Here is a 15402-nt window from a genome sequence, read left to right as displayed (position 1 = left end):
TCTGCCGAGTCTCATTCCTCCGATCGTGCAGGGCCCCTGTCAATCCAACTAAAAAGTGGTCCCTCCTGGCTCCGTTAAAAGAGGAGCGCGACAAGGCTGTCTTCCTAATTTCCCCCATCAACCACTACCTCTTCCCCCCTCCTCTCCAAACTTCAAAGGCTTCATCAACCATCAGGTCCTCCTTGAGTAATAGACTTTTCAGCTGGTCCTGATTTTCGTCTCTATAATATCTTAATCTCCTCACACTCCAGTGATACTGCTTTCATCTGCGGCTCTTGCTTTCTCATACTACATTCGACTCCCACGTTGTGATACCCCCGCTGCCGGCTCTATCGAACCAGCCCTTACAGCGCTTCTTTCGACACCTCCATCAAAAGAAGCCACATTTTCATCCAAAGCGCTCGAGCTTATTCATACTATTATCTTTAATCACACATAATTCAAAATGTCCGACGCAGACCAGGAGTGGAAGCCCAAGGCTCGCCCGCAGTCGTTGGTTTGCCCTCCCTTTTGTATACTCGAATATCAACGCTAACAAGGCACAGAACTATGGCACAGGCCTTCTCGACTGCGCTGGATTCCGCTTTCTCGCTGGACACCGAGGTTGATTATCTTTCGCAAACCATCGACCAGAAGTAAGTTTTGACCTTCGCACTTGGAATTTGCGCACACTCTGGAATCGAAACATCCCTCTCTCGAAGCCGCAGGCTAACAGGCCACCTCTCAGAAAGTTCCAGATGATTATCCAGAACCGAGAATTAGAGGAGCTTCAGAATCGGATTCGTGAGGCTGAGAACCGACTAAAGGCGCGTCGCTCGGTGTTGGTGGAACCTAGCAGCCGGCCCGCCGACGCTCGAGACGGATATCAATCCACGGGTAAGCCATAACCGAACTGCGACTTGCAGCGATCGGATCTCTGACAAGCCTCTGTCATGACAGAATCTGCATCTGCAACAACATCTCCTACAGACTCGACGGGTCAGTACTCAAGCGGCGACGAGCAACGGCAGCAGAGAGACGATCGGCAGCAGGGTCGCAACTCATGATTGACTGTTGCCCGCCAGGGTTGGCAGTAAGTATATCAGTTGGCTTGTGAGTGGGACTTCGATGGGTTCGACTATGACTGCTCCTCGTCTTGATCTCTGGTTCCCGACAGGCGCATCCAGAGAGATCGATCCTCCTGGGTTGTTTTCTGAGTGCGCGTTTCCAGCCCCCAGTCCATCAGGCGTTGGACGATTAAAGGTGTTTCTTTGATCTATATCTCATGGCGGTGCATCCCTAGCACCTGTGGCATTCTCTGGGATACTCGATCCAATCAGTATATGAGAGTCCGCCACGATTGCGCCGGTCAGGAGTCTGGGTATGTTATTGCTGTGGCATTCTTGTTATTGTCCTTACCATTGTGGTTTAAATAGTCGTGTAACGGACTCAATCTTACACCGCGTATAAATGATAAATGATGTTACCCTGACATGTAAGTAGGGTTTCATAATGGATGGAAACTCACTGCTAGAAATCTTGATTAAGGACAAGACTTCGACTCAACCTCAGCAGGTTCGATTAATACTCATCACTAGGCATTGTTGCTCTTGAACTCAGATCGATAGCAAGCACACGCAATCAAGCTCGAGAGCATGTTATGCATGTTTCTCTGTGACTTGAATCTGTCTTGTACCTGGCTGCTTGACAAGACATTTCTACACATATGGCGGAGCGAGACCCAGTTGAACTGGGAGTAAGCTTGGAAATAGCATTGGAGCGGAGTATTAGGTACCTACCTATGGCACTGAAGGTTTAACATCTGAAGTTCAACTGACTGCCTGTTGAAGTCCTGGCAATGTCCTAGGATGCGACATGTTTTTCCTGTATCTACCTTCATTTCTGCACCCCAGTCAGCAATTTCGCGGTACTATTTCAAACACCACAATACTTTTCCTACCTCCCGCTCGCCTTCTATCTCACTGGGTCACAGCATCGCTGACCTTATGGTGCCTGAGATTCGCATACTTATGGCTTTTTAGTTGCCCTTGCTATCGGATTGACACATACGGTCTCTTTGAAAAGATCCATGTGATTGGCATGATCAAGGGGCTGAACTAATCAATGAGGGCTTTGTGTGTTGTTGAACTTACTCTCTTTGTTCTAATTTAGAACACCACCAACCATGCACTAACTATCTCAACTTGATGTCTTGATTAATTAAAGCCCACTGAACACTTCTTCTGTCTTATCCCTCCCAATTTCTTATTTAGTTGTTCCATCTCATATATAGCCTCCATGCCGTCCTTAAAGCATCGACCACAAAACCACCGCTCGTTCCATCCTCCTCCCTTATTTTGGGATAAACTCACAAAGTTTTGGTTGACCAAGAGCGCGTTGAGAGAAGCCAATCGACAACAGGACAAGCCCCTATCTCCAGACCAGGGCTCCTGTTGCAGCTCTTACACCTTTGCTCCCGATTTCTTGCGCAACTGCTCCGCTACTTCTCTACAAGAGATCAGAGAATTTTCCCGTTGTGGAGGACCAGATCTATCAGATCTTAGAGATGTGAGCTGTTTGCCTAAACCCCTATCTCCGTACCTACATATCAAGTAGTTATAAATTAACTAGCGTTGCTTCTAGTATCCTGCACCAGCCCATCTTAGCCAATGCTCTATGGATTCTACCGACCCCAGCGCGAAACGAATTCCACATAAGCGAAAGCCCGGAAGCACAGCTTATGACCCCCACTTTGAGGAACACCTGATCGACCATGGAATATTCATGCCATCATCTACATATCCAAATGGCACCGAGCCGCCTAAGCCGGAGAACATTGCAAATATCCGACAAAAGTTGAAGAGACCTCGATCTTCAATTGCACTATCAGAAGGCTCGTTGGAAAAGGAATGGGAGAAGTTCACCAAAATCAACGACAAGACTGCTGATGAGCAGGGGGTAATCAAGAAGATTATTCCTATTCTGGAAGGCTCGCACCAAGACTCCGTCGAGGATGCTGGCAATCACTCATTCACAAACTTCGCCCCTCTAACCAACGGCACTTTAGCTAATGCTAAGCCTGATATTTACCATGGCGCGCGCCCGAATCAGTTAAGTCCCAGAATTCGAAAACACCTGAGTAACAAGATCATCCCAACGCGCCGGAGCAACCGTCCAATAACGCCAAATTTCTTCGTCGAGGCAAAAGGCCATGATGGATCCCCCGCCGTAGTTAAACGCCAGGCCTGTTACGATGCCGCTCTGGGAGCACGAGCTATGCATGCCTTGCAGCAGTATGGGCATGATGGTGGTAGTGATAGGCCAAACGACTACGACAATAACGCCTATACTATAGCGGCTACATTCCAAGCTGGAACTCTTGGGTTGTACGCCACGCACCCTACAAGAGCTACGAACAACGATGATCCAAATCGTCAAACTGATTATGTGATGACTCAGATTGGGCACTACTCATTGATAGGCAGTCCGGAATCCTATCAGCAGGGCCTGAATGCCTATCGAAATTCTCGAGACCTAGCCAGAGAAATCAGGAACGGCTTTATCGAGCAAGCAAATGAACGATTCGCGGCTGGTCAGGATCGTGCTGGTAATTCTGATGCTGAAGGATCTGAGGAAAATGGTTAGTTGTCAAGGATCAACGTTCCGGATGATTGAGACAGGTTTGTTAACCTGTTTCGCATTATGCGTATTGGATGGAAAAACCAGTGCTCAATAAAATGAACCGGCGGGCTAATGTATCAGGGTGGCGTTTCCAGGTATGGAACTTTCCCTATTCTCCTCTTGAACTGGTCTTCCTTACTCTGCCTGCGCCAATCGCGGGGAAAGGAGTGCTTTGTTGATACTTTGCAGCTAGTATGTGCCGAGGTTGGTGTTTGAACCTGGAGCTTCTAGAAGAGCAAATGGCGCCATTCCAAGGTTGGAATCGGGACCTGAATAGAAGAGAAAATTGTTGATTTCTACCTAGTAAGTTTCAAAGGAAGTTGGCCAACGAAGAGGCAGAGTAGGGTTGAAACGCTGTGGTTGTATACATGGCCGATTGAGAGCACTACAAGATCAGAGTTAGTTGCTGTAAGGATAACTCACCATTAATTGCTCTGGTTAACGTGGGGTAGAGCCGGCCTTCTAGAATTATTTAGCTCACCTGAATTGCATGTTATCAGTGTAGCTATCCAGACATCTGTACAGTGTTGATTTCCCCTTTCTCGAGTACTTCTTGAACCTGGGTTATTAGATAATGACATTGCCAAAGAGTTGCTTAGATAGGACGACGCAGCAACTTAGTACTTCTACGGAGTTACTGAGTTTGAAACTACTGCAACTTAACTAGATCAGCACGCTCTGTTCCTTACCCAAACTCCAAATCAATGCGATACTTTGTACAATGTGATAATTGTTAACAGGTTTTCTTCAAGAGCTTTATAGGAGAGATCATGCTCAGCGCTTATTTCTGCTCTAGTTACAGCCACCACCATAAGAGATGCGCACATAATGTCCTTTAATGTAGCCCATGGCAGTTTCGGGGGCCTTGCGGCTCTTGATTGGTTGTAACCTGATAAATCCATGCGCCTCAACCGCAAAGCTCTCGACCTAATAATTTTGTATTACTACTCTATGACTATTGATCTATCTGGAGCTATGGAGCCGTCCCGTTCGACTATATTTAGGTCAGGAACTATTCTGATGCGCAACGTTGGAACGCTTCTAGAACGTGGAAATAAAGCCCTCTACGACATCAATTGAAAGGACGTAAGGAAAGGGATTCGACCAAGGAATTGAGCGGAGTCGTGCAGTTGTATAGTTAGTTAGTTAACAGATGATGTCAGTGCTCAGCGCTCCACCAGGGAAAAAGGCCCAAACCCTGGAATCGGAGGAAAAGCGCCCGGCAGGAGTCTGGACTCTTTGAATTTCACGATAAGCCTGCTGTCGCACAGCTGCTTTGACCATGGCCTGTGACTAGCTGCTTATTGTGCTCTTACAGAGCACTCGGAGTTATTCCTCTCGCTGCACCCCTCTCCTCTTCTTCTCCTCTCAATTCTCCTTTTCTCCCACCTGCTCGTCCCTCTCCTAGCTCTCAACCACTCCAACCATGGTGCTCATTGACAAGCAGAGCTACACCTCCCGCGAGGAGCAGCGCCTCAAGGAAGATCGCAATCGCGAGAGGTACTGGAAACGATGGGGGCCCTACGTCGCTGAGAGACAATGGGCTACCGGTAGGTCCTCCGTCTTCTCGATCCCATTGAAACATTGCTGTTAGCCAGCCATGTCGTACGGGAGCATTTTCAAGCTAATGCCCTCTTTTCCAATTCCCCGCAGTTCGCGAGGATTATTCGTGAGTCTCCCATCTCCCATCCGGTTTCACTTCTTACCCCTCCCTCCTCTTCATTCTATTTTCTTTTTTCTGCTCTGACCTGCCTGCGATGACGCGTTATCGTGCATTGGTTGACTGACCTATCATTTCTAGAGAAAATGGTGATGCTTGGAGCTGTAAGAACCCTGCCTGTGCACCCAAGACCCACGCGGGGCGGACTACGTACTGATCGACCCTAGACTTTACCCACGACGATGCCCGTTCGAGAGTATATCGCTGGGGCGAGGATGGAATTGCTGGAGTTTGCGACACGCATAACTTGCAGAATATTGCATTTGCTTTCTGGAATGGAAAAGAGTATGTTCTCCCGGACATTGTCATAAAATTACCACGGACGCGACCGTGCTCTAACCTCCTATTGTAGTGGTTTTCTCAAAGAGCGACTATTCGGTCTATCAAACCCACAGGGTAACCACGGTGAAAGTGTCAAGGAAGCTCATTTCCATGTTGATAATACCCCCACGGTATTTCCTCTTCCTCGAAACGTGAATGAGCCCGTTCTAATAACTCTTTATCGCAGCATTCGTACATGAAATTCCTCTATAAATATCCCCAGAAAGAGTTCCCCTACAAAGACCTGGTTGAAGAGAATGCCCGACGAGGAAAGCAGGACCGCGAGTATCAGCTGATCGATACTGGTATATTCAATGAGAACCGTTACTGGGATATTTTCATCGAGACGGCCAAGGAGGATGATGATGAGGATGAGCTCTCGTTTCGTGTGATCGCTTATAACAGAGGTCCCGAGGCGGCTCCCCTGCACATCATCCCCCACGTATGGTTCCGAAACACCTGGTCCTGGGGCTACGAGGGCAGGGAGAAACCTTCCATCGAACTAACCAATCCGCTATCTGTCAAAACCAACCATGAAAAGCTCGGGCAGCGATTTGTTCGCTTCGCCCCTTCTCCGGCAGTCGGAGACGGCCAAGAAGACGTCGTGCCCCAGATGCTGTTCACTGAGAACGAGTCGAACAAGGAGCTCCTATGGAACGACAAAAACGATCAGCCCTACGTTAAGGACGCTTTCCATCGTCACATCGTCGAGAAGGAAGAGGGTGCCATCAACCCAGAGAACAAGGGCACAAAATTTGCCGCCTGGTATGCTTTCAATGAAGGCGAGGGAGTTCCTCCTGGCGAGTGTGCCGTCGTTCGCTTCCGACTCTCACGCAAGACCGAGGATTTCGTAGACGAGGAGGTTCTTGACGACGTTGTTGAGCAGCGCAAGTCGGAAGCCGATGACTTCTACTACCACATTAGCCCTCTGCCAATGAGTGACGACCTACGAAATATCCAGCGCCAGGCATTTGCAGGTATGATGTGGACGAAGCAGTATTACCACTTTGTCTGGGATCAATGGGCTAATGGTGATCCTGGTGTCATTCCCCCACCCCCAGGGCGGAAGGAGGTGCGTAACCAGCAGTGGAAGCATCTTTATATGGATGATATCCTTTCAATGCCCGATTCATGGGAGTACCCGTTCTTTGCTGCTTGGGATACTGCCTTCCACTGCATTCCGTTGGCTATGATTGATCCAGACTTTGCAAAGCGGCAATTGGATGTCCTTACTCGCGAATGGTACATGCATCCAAACGGGCAGCTGGCGGCGTATGAATGGAACTTTGGAGATGTCAACCCTCCAGTTCACGCATGGGCCACCTTCAGGGTCTTTAAGATTGAGCGGAAAATGTATGGCCGACAGGATCTTGACTTCCTCGAGCGAGTGTTCCAGAAGCTGCTCCTGAACTTCACCTGGTGGGTTAACCGGAAGGATTCCGATGGCAAGAACGTTTTCGAGGGTGGTTTCCTCGGTTTGGATAACATCGGTCTCTTCAACCGTTCTGAGCCTCTCCCTACCGGTGGTGTGCTGGAGCAGGCCGACAGCACTGGGTGGATGGCTTTCTATTGCTTGAGCATGCTCAACATTGCCCTTGAACTGGCCAAGCATCGACGCATCTATGAAGACAGTAAGTTCTGTCAGAACTGAAAGGAGATACGTGCTAATCATGTCCAGTTGCTTCCAAGTTCTTCGAGCACTTCATCCTAATCAGCGATGCCATGACCTTCAAATCCGGTGACAAGGAAAGTTCTCTCTGGAATGAAGAAGACGGGTATGTCACGCGGATTTTTACCTAAGGATATATCTAATTGATGTAGTTTCTACTATGATGCTATTTCATACGGCGGGCCATGGACACAACAACTTCCGGTGCGGTCACTCGTCGGTTTGATCCCACTGTACGCTGTGTCCACTCTCGAACCAGAATTGATCAACAAGTTCCCCTCGTTTAAGCGCAGACTGGAGTGGTTTGTTGAGAACCGCGCAGATGTGGCCGAACGAAACATCGCCAGCATGAAGCGTCGCGGTAAGGGCGAACGACTCCTCCTATCCCTAGTCAGCCGAGACCGACTGGAGAAAATCCTCAAGCGAATGCTCGATGAGACCGAGTTCCTCTCTGAGCACGGCATTCGGTCAATGTCAAAGTACCACGAAGACCACCCCTACTCCATGGACGTCAACGGCCAAACGTTCCAAGTCAGCTACGTGTCCGGTGATTCGGACAGTGGCCTCTTCGGCGGTAACAGCAACTGGCGTGGACCGGTTTGGCTCTGCGTTAACTTCCTCCTTGTCGAGTCTCTCCTCCGTTTCTACATGTTTTACGGAGACTCCTTCAAGGTCGAATGTCCCACCGGTTCAGGAGACTACATGCACCTAGCGCAGGTGGCCGAGGAAATCCAGCACCGCCTCCAACACCTCTTCGCGCGCAACGACGAGGGTCGTCGTGCAATCTACAATGGCTCCGACCTCCTCGACTACGACGAGCACTGGAAGGATTACATGTGGTTCCACGAGTTCTTCGACGGTGATACCGGCCGCGGTCTCGGCGCCTCCCACCAATGCGGCTGGACTGGCCTGATCGCTAAAATCATCCACGATACAGGGTACGTCCTTCTCCAATCTCCATTCACACCATAGTCTCTTTACCTCTCCATACTAACAGACACAGCGTAAACTGCCGCCTCCCACAAACCCCGCGCTTCCCCTTCGCCGCCGCAAACCACTACTTCGACGACATCTTCACGCGCTCCGTCCGCGGCCACAGCCGGCGCTCCAGCAGCCAGCGCCCATTCCTCCGGCGCTCCTCAACAACCCGCTCAATCGGCAACAGGAGCGACTTTGAGTCTGCATTCACCACACCGGCCGCTCAAACACCCATTGAGCCGGATGTTGAAGATGAGGAGAAGAATGGCGCCAATGGCGGATTCGACGAGCATGTGTCGCACTATGTTGAAAGTCAGTTGCAGAGGGTGAGGAGCCAGGTGTCAATGGGCGCTTATGAGGATGAGTTCGAGGCGCAGGCTGACGGAAATGGCAATGGAAATGGAAACTCGAATGGGAATGGAGCTAATGGGCATTGAGGAGGTAAAGTAATAGATTGTGTGACGATTTAAGAAGGTAGGATATTGGGTCGTGCTGTAGAGGTGGGATGGGATATAGAATGTGGATAGCTTGTGGTTACAGTCTCATATGTTTGCATTTGCCTGCCCTTTACATCCATACATATATACATGTCGTTGGTATTCATAGATGCGTACATATAAATACCACTTGCCAATTTCCGCGTGAATCCTCCTGTCTACCAAATCTGTGGTTCTAAAGTTGGTCCACTACTATAGTCACTGATTCCGTATGCAAGCGCAGCTTGTGTGGCGGAAGGCCATCTGTCGGAGCCAGTATCTACATAGGTGCTGCGGAGGGCGACAAGGAGTAACCAACACATAGCTCGATTATATAAATAACACTCATCACGGTGCCCTGCTGTATAATATAGACTATCCTGACCAATGCTTGTAAAGATGAATGCTTGTCTGCCCAGCCCTCCATACATTTCAGATATGTAGCTACGAACTCCGAAGTAAATACCTACATCAATGTACTTTAGGAACAGAGCCTAACCATCCACGAAACTTGAACCCCAAACTTGATTCATAAACCCCTGTACACAACTAACCAGATTTATCATGCTATATAACATCAGACAGTATTTATAGTAATGCAGTGCTATTTCTAGCTAAGATACATAGGTTCGGACCGTGAAATAGATATAGGTAGGGAGACAACAAAGGAGAATTCACAACACGATGCGTAATGAGGATGCGATATGGCAATTTAATATGAGTAATCTACAAAGCATCGGTGAGGGCCTTGTTAAGCTTGGCGATCTTGGAAGAGACGCTGAGGTCGATGGTGCGGTCGCCGATCTCGACGACGAGGCCGCCGACGATGTCGGGGTTGACCTGTAATTAACCGAGTCAGATGTTTGGTTCCCTGTGTGATTTATCATAGAGAGACGAACCTTAGAGACAACCTTGAGCTTCTTGCCCTGGCTGAACTCGGACTTTTGGACGGCCTTCTCGAGGCGGGTGAGGGTCTTGTTGTCGAGCTCCTGGTGTAGTTGTCAGAACCATACTTAGCGATTATGTGCTTAATTAGTGCATACCTGAGCACTGGTGATAACAAGCTCGATCTCGCCGCGGTGAGCGCTCATAAGAGCAGCGAACTTGTCGACAACCTCGCTGAGCAGACCGAGACGGTTGTTCTCGGCGAGGGTACCGAGGAAGTTCTTAAGAATGTCGCCCTTGTCGGCGCCAGCAACCTTCTGCAGTTCCGAGATGATGGCCTGCTTGTCCGCAGCAGTCAGGGTAGGCGTGGAGAGGATGCCGGTGAGCTTGGGGTCGGCCTTGAGGGCAGCACCGAGGTTGTTGAGGGCCTTGGAGGTAGCGTCAAGAGAGGAAGATTTGGCAGACGCGGTGTACTATAAACCAATTGCTCAAGTCAATCTCTTATTCTTGTCTCATATATTTCTATCATATCAATTGTTGATGGGTTGTGTAGTTCCCGGTTTTTTTGAAGGGTTTTCGGCTTAACGGGTCGACTTGACACAGCTATCCGAGTTCGGAACGGGTTTGGGGAGGGCATACCAGAGCAGTGGCGTAGGTACCGTCGACGCCGAACAGGGAGATGGGAGGCTTGACTTCCTGGGTGGCGGTAGCGTAGGTGCGCATGCCGTTGAGAGCAGCAGTGCGAGGGACGGAGAACTGCTGGGCGGAGGCACGGAGGCCAGCGCGGGCGAGACGAGCGGAGAGCATGGCGATAATTGACGCGAGAGACGAGGCTCCGACGGGTGAGAAGAGAGGGGATAGAGGGAGCGTGGAATTGGACGCGAGACGGCGAGAGACAGGAGGGGTGTCAACGACGATGCTATTCGGACGACGTCCAACTTCTCCCGGTCCAGTCACGTGAGATTCCGCACACGCCGAGAATTTCGGGTCCTTTCAACCCGCGAACAATCTACAGATTGTCTGTCTACTTCTACGCCCATTTTTGTTGTTCTTGCATGATCAAACTCTGATCTTAGTTTTGATGCTGAACAGCTGATCTAACTAGGAAATCATGCGAATACCACCATGTGCAACACCTAAACGCCGGACCCTGTGCATTCGTCGCAAACCGTTTCCATAACCCATTGATGCAGCTCTTGCCCATTCTCAGTCGCTGCGCAGCATGCTATCTACGAGATCTCCCAATGGTCCCCAGAAATCTTTGCCGCTTGCTAGACGATGCTCATCGATGAAGAGAACATAATGCTTGAAACTAGTGTTGAGATGTGGCTCCAGACCCAGGTGCACGATCACGGGGTAGTGATGGCAGTAGATGTGGGCATAAACGCGGTACATTCGCTTGAATATTTGACGGACGAGGCTCGAGAATGCCTTTGGAAAAGGGACACCTGGACAGCACATTAGACGGTCGAGCGACACAATGGATGGAAGTGGCATACCTAATCGACTGGGAAACATCTGCTCGTTGTCGATATTTCCTTGGACCCAGGCCATCAGATGCTCGATATACTCGGGTGCAGACATCTTTGTCGGACGCTTGTAGTTTTCCGAATCCTGCCACAAATACTCGAACCTATACACCAATCAGCGGTCGTCATGTGGTTCATCGGGGTATCGTACTCATCGGTCGCTTTCATCTCCGGGCATGTTTGTGGCGAGCAGAACTCAGTGATAGCTCCGTAGAGAAGGTTGATCTGGTTGTAGAAATCGACCACTGTCCGGTTCACGAAAAGTCAGAATAGAACACAGAAACCAGTGTAAGACGCACCATTCACAGCTAGCCACTCGTTAACATCTTCACCCTCTGGCAGCTTGACAGCCTTCCGTAAACTCCCACTTCCAAGCGTCGCCTCGGCGAACTGCCTCAATTGATAACTGGTGGTCCCCTTGGCCGCAGACCGTGGCTTGAAAGGCGCCCTTGTCCGAGCATTTCTGGGAGGTGTTAGTCCACACAGACCTTGTTTCAGCGCGCAAACAGCGGGCGATAGGTACGAGGGTGGCGCGGAGACAGGATCATGGGAGATATGAACAGTATTATATGAGGTAGAAGGGGGAAGGGCATGTGTTTTGCGGGACGGTGATGACGGAGGAGGGGCAGGTTCGTCCGCGGAAGAAATGGATATCAAGGGGACGGACATTGTAGTGATGAATGAAGCCATGACTAGCTCACTGTTGCTCCTCTAGCCGAGATATAGAGAGGCTTCGACTGAACGAAGGAGCTGGAATTCCTCCCTTGTTTCGGGTCCCTGCTTGCGGAATGCGTACGGGGGTCTGGATCGTGGGTATAGGTGATTCAGCCTTTAACCTATTCATATTGCAATGCAAGCAACGTGGTTAGTGATGTGAATCAGGAAGACTTGCGCTTTTCGAAAAGAACTCACACGACTTTGGTACAAGGGATGCGAGGAGAGGATGATGGGGCGTTGAGTTGAGGGGTGATTGGCCTGCCGAATGAGAAAGATGGCAGCTGAGGAGAAGCAAGCTACACAGCAATTGTCTCTAGGTAGGAGAGGAAGTTGCGTGACAAGAACAAGAGAAGAAAAGGAAGTGAAATCAGGAACAAGAAGTGATCGTATCTGGGATTAGAGTATAATAATGGGCTCATGCATGGATCTCCGCAATTGCTCGCGATCGGAGCCATGGATGCTTCCAAGTTGGGCTCCGCAGCCTCGTTGCCCCGGCGATCCTACAAAACGCATACAATCAGGATTCAAGGCTGCTCCATAGCATGTGCAAGTGGATATTTGACTACTATATATACTTGATTATTCCACACACAAACACACACATTTTCAGCGTCATAGTTCATAAAGATAGTGCCTTGATTATATCGAGTATCCTTCGTTCTCCTCAGGCATCCGCTCCCGCACAGTCTCTCCATAGATTGTGATGGGGATAGCAACCTCAAATGACTCACAGCCCAGATGCTCAAGAGCCGATAGTGTAGATCCCCGATCATCCTCGGAAACTGTCTCCAGCAGCTGTGCACCCGAGGGGCCGGGCCCCGTCTCGGCTGGTATACTTGACGTCACAAACTCAAACCGCAGCTCCCATTCCACATTAACGCCGCTCGTGGTCATCGTAGGTGTAGCAGAGATTGGAATAGCGGGATTGAACACGACCCTTGTTGAGTAGAGGGTAATCTCAAAGAAAGACGCATGTACTCGGCGCGTCGCTCGTCGTATACTAGACTCTGAACGTACTGCCAAATGTTGCCCCACTTTCTCAGAGCTCTCCAGCGTAGCTCGAAGTGCGTAGCAAGGGAGTGCCGATTTGGCTAGGTTCACTGTTGCGATGAGAGTCTCACCGAGTCTGTGGGCTGGTCGATTGAGCACCACCACAGCTATTTGACGGCCTCCTCGCGCGATGTTGAAGCGATTCGGGCTTTGGGAGGAATTGTTTGTCTGATTACTTCGAAGAATCGCAAAGTCGATGGCGTCTTTGCAAGATATCTGTCCGGCGGATAAGTCATAACTAGGGCGCCTCTCGGCAAGTGTGTCTGGTGGTTTTAAGGAACTGTTGCGTGATCGTTGTTCCAGGATTTCATCAACATATGATAAGAACTCAGGTGCTGAGTTCCATGTCGGTCGACTTATGCTCTCAGCCTTCTTGACTGCCAACTGTGGAAGGGACCCAACTTTTTGCACCCTGGCTTCATCGCGTAGAAGCACATAGGGGCGCATCAAGTCATGCCCGAGAATCTTCCCTTGTGCTGGTGACGGGTTAGCAAGACTCTAATCTTATGCAGAGCGATTGAGTGTGATCACTCACCATTTACACCGCTGAAAACACGGAACGGTATGCTAATGCGGTTAACGCGCTGCGGCTCGTTGCTACCGCTAGGCCGCTGTGTCCCGATGACAAGGTTATAAGCTATCTTTATAGCCTTTCCTTTATGGCTTGCGGGCAGACCACTGGGTAATGTGAACGCAAAAGAAAAAGATTGCTCTTCACCCGGTGCCAATCGAAGGTCGACAAAGAGAAGTGATTGTGGGGTCGACAGCAAAGGTATAGATTTCGACGATGCCACGCCTCGCATATCCCGCAGCCCATCAAGCTCGTTGTTTGATAACAATCCATTGATAGACTCCTCTATCGAATTCCAGTTCAATGCGCCCCAAAATCCACCGCCTTTTCGCCCTTTCCCAGAGGACGAGGCGGGCCGACCATTGGGTGCGCCTCCTGTACCTCCTGCACCGCCAACTACACCTTGTCGCTTGACTTCCTCAAAGGCAGATTGATTAACCAACGAGCTGTCCACTGTGAAAGATGCGCTTATCTGGGCATACCCCATCAGCAGCGCCTGAGCATGGGGCCCTCGCATTGGTGTTTCCATACTAGACAATTGCCGGCTATGGCGAGGAAAACCTGGGCGCATGACGGGGTTCGAGTAATTCGTATATTCTGACTGTAGAGTTTCAGAGGAGTTGTTACTGACCGAGTAGAATTCCCCACTACTCCTATGACTGCCGCTTAAACTGGAAGCAGATAGCATCTTCGACTGCGGAGTTTGACCTGGCGCCGTCAAAGAAGATGGGCCTCTGAGATCAGCTCTCGCGGTGGTTGAATTATGTGGGGAAGCCCCAGGTGGTCCAGCACTTGTCTCGCTCTCTGGTGGTGGTGGGAACTTGAAGTCGATCGGGGGTAGCTGAGGTCTCCGTGCTGGTGGCCGTCCCGGCCCTGGTGGTCTGATAGGGCTAAAGGCCCCTGAGACAGTAGCTGACTTATGTCCTCCATCTGTATCGACCTTCAAACCGCTGGGGAACGGGTGGATAGGAGATTCGGAAGATGGGAAACCTCGGATTGGGCTGCGCAACCCTGTTTGAGCAAGTATCATTAGCCTCATTGTGTAGATCCGGTAAGCGGCGCAGTATTACCTTTATCCTCATGTCCCTCGTACCTTCTCGGTACGACCTGTAAGCTTGCAGAGCGTCCATGGCCCCTTACGGGCCTTGAATGGGTCGAGTGAGTGGGTGTCTTTGGTGTTTTATCGCCCGCGACATTCGCATTACCTCCTTCACTATCGATTGAGAGTATAGATATCGACCTTTTATGTTTATGGCCCGCCGGTGGGGGGTTTCGCGGCGTAGAGGCGGGTGGGAAGCTATGAGAGCCGATCAACGGCGAGCTCACAGACGATGATACGCGATGCGATGGGCTCTTCTTCGGCACACTCGGATATGAACGACGGTTGGGATTTCTGAAAGGATTGGAAGGGAATCGTAACGAGAAAGAATCAGATAGAGGAGTGCCCACAGTCCGTGACTGCTTCCTCATATGGGGCGTTTGCGCATTATTGAGGTCGTCAGTCTTCTCCGCAACGTTCTTGAATGTGATGGTGCATTCCACATCTTCTCCGGCAAAAATCGACTGGTCTTTCCATTTGACGAAGACCTGGATGTCCGATGACATGGCGAACAAGCGAAGGTCACCTCATGTGCGCAGGTAAGCTGGGAATGGGGAGCTTCGACAACTGGTGGGTACCGGCCGCCACCTCACCGAACAGGGGTAACTGCAGGAATAGGGATACAGTAGTCTAGAAAACAGATAATGCCAGCTAGGGCAGCGCAGAATCGCAATCCATTGCCAAGTAGTCAATTAAGAGGCGGAGTGGATGGGCGTAAGATCGAACG

General features: G+C 50.2%; 6 protein-coding genes across 6 annotated transcripts; 3 read left to right on the top strand and 3 right to left on the bottom strand.

Annotated features, from left to right (window-relative positions):
- BJY04DRAFT_200657 (uncharacterized protein) lies at window positions 1–1514 on the top strand. The gene is made up of 4 exons (XM_073712965.1): window positions 1–492; window positions 546–635; window positions 728–876; window positions 940–1514. Exons 1-4 carry the CDS (start codon window positions 446–448, stop codon window positions 1044–1046), a joined length of 393 nt encoding a protein of 130 aa, XP_073565922.1. The 5' UTR covers window positions 1–445; the 3' UTR covers window positions 1047–1514.
- A 763-nt stretch (window positions 1515–2277) lies between these two features.
- Window positions 2278–3650, top strand: BJY04DRAFT_232006 (uncharacterized protein; the record flags this gene model as incomplete). Its single annotated transcript, XM_073719672.1, has 3 exons — window positions 2278–2547; window positions 2623–3571; window positions 3625–3650. 3 exons carry the CDS (start codon window positions 2278–2280, stop codon window positions 3648–3650), a joined length of 1245 nt encoding a protein of 414 aa, XP_073565921.1.
- Window positions 3651–4924: 1274 nt separating this feature from the next.
- BJY04DRAFT_200653 (uncharacterized protein) lies at window positions 4925–9183 on the top strand. The gene is made up of 9 exons (XM_073712964.1): window positions 4925–5210; window positions 5314–5329; window positions 5462–5484; window positions 5548–5665; window positions 5733–5832; window positions 5889–7332; window positions 7380–7476; window positions 7523–8308; window positions 8374–9183. Exons 1-9 carry the CDS (start codon window positions 5087–5089, stop codon window positions 8783–8785), a joined length of 3120 nt encoding a protein of 1039 aa, XP_073565920.1. The 5' UTR covers window positions 4925–5086; the 3' UTR covers window positions 8786–9183.
- Window positions 9184–9300: 117 nt separating this feature from the next.
- Window positions 9301–10609, bottom strand: BJY04DRAFT_200650 (F1F0 ATP synthase subunit 5). The gene is made up of 4 exons (XM_073712963.1): window positions 10349–10609; window positions 9868–10182; window positions 9724–9813; window positions 9301–9664 (listed from the first exon to the last, which is right to left on the bottom strand). The coding sequence occupies exons 1-4, from the start codon at window positions 10514–10516 to the stop codon at window positions 9551–9553; spliced, it is 687 nt and encodes a 228-aa protein (XP_073565919.1). The 5' UTR covers window positions 10517–10609; the 3' UTR covers window positions 9301–9550.
- A 122-nt stretch (window positions 10610–10731) lies between these two features.
- Window positions 10732–12463, bottom strand: BJY04DRAFT_200647 (Mob1/phocein family protein). The gene is made up of 6 exons (XM_073712962.1): window positions 12151–12463; window positions 11906–12074; window positions 11538–11701; window positions 11390–11483; window positions 11209–11342; window positions 10732–11157 (listed from the first exon to the last, which is right to left on the bottom strand). Exons 2-6 carry the CDS (start codon window positions 11926–11928, stop codon window positions 10916–10918), a joined length of 657 nt encoding a protein of 218 aa, XP_073565918.1. The 5' UTR covers window positions 11929–12074; window positions 12151–12463; the 3' UTR covers window positions 10732–10915.
- Window positions 12464–12488: 25 nt separating this feature from the next.
- On the bottom strand, window positions 12489–15380 carry BJY04DRAFT_200645 (putative intracellular protein transport protein (Sat1)). Its single transcript, XM_073712961.1, has 3 exons — window positions 14647–15380; window positions 13541–14587; window positions 12489–13481 (listed from the first exon to the last, which is right to left on the bottom strand). The coding sequence occupies exons 1-3, from the start codon at window positions 15179–15181 to the stop codon at window positions 12595–12597; spliced, it is 2469 nt and encodes an 822-aa protein (XP_073565917.1). The 5' UTR covers window positions 15182–15380; the 3' UTR covers window positions 12489–12594.
- Between the last annotated feature and the right edge of the window lie 22 nt (window positions 15381–15402).

The sequence above is a fragment of the Aspergillus karnatakaensis genome (genome assembly GCF_047715665.1).
Source record: "Aspergillus karnatakaensis strain CBS 102800 unplaced genomic scaffold BJY04scaffold_72, whole genome shotgun sequence".
NCBI classification, from domain to species: Eukaryota; Fungi; Ascomycota; class Eurotiomycetes; order Eurotiales; family Aspergillaceae; genus Aspergillus; species Aspergillus karnatakaensis.
Note: the sequence above shows the minus strand (reverse complement) of the source record. Positions and strands in the feature narration are given on the sequence as shown.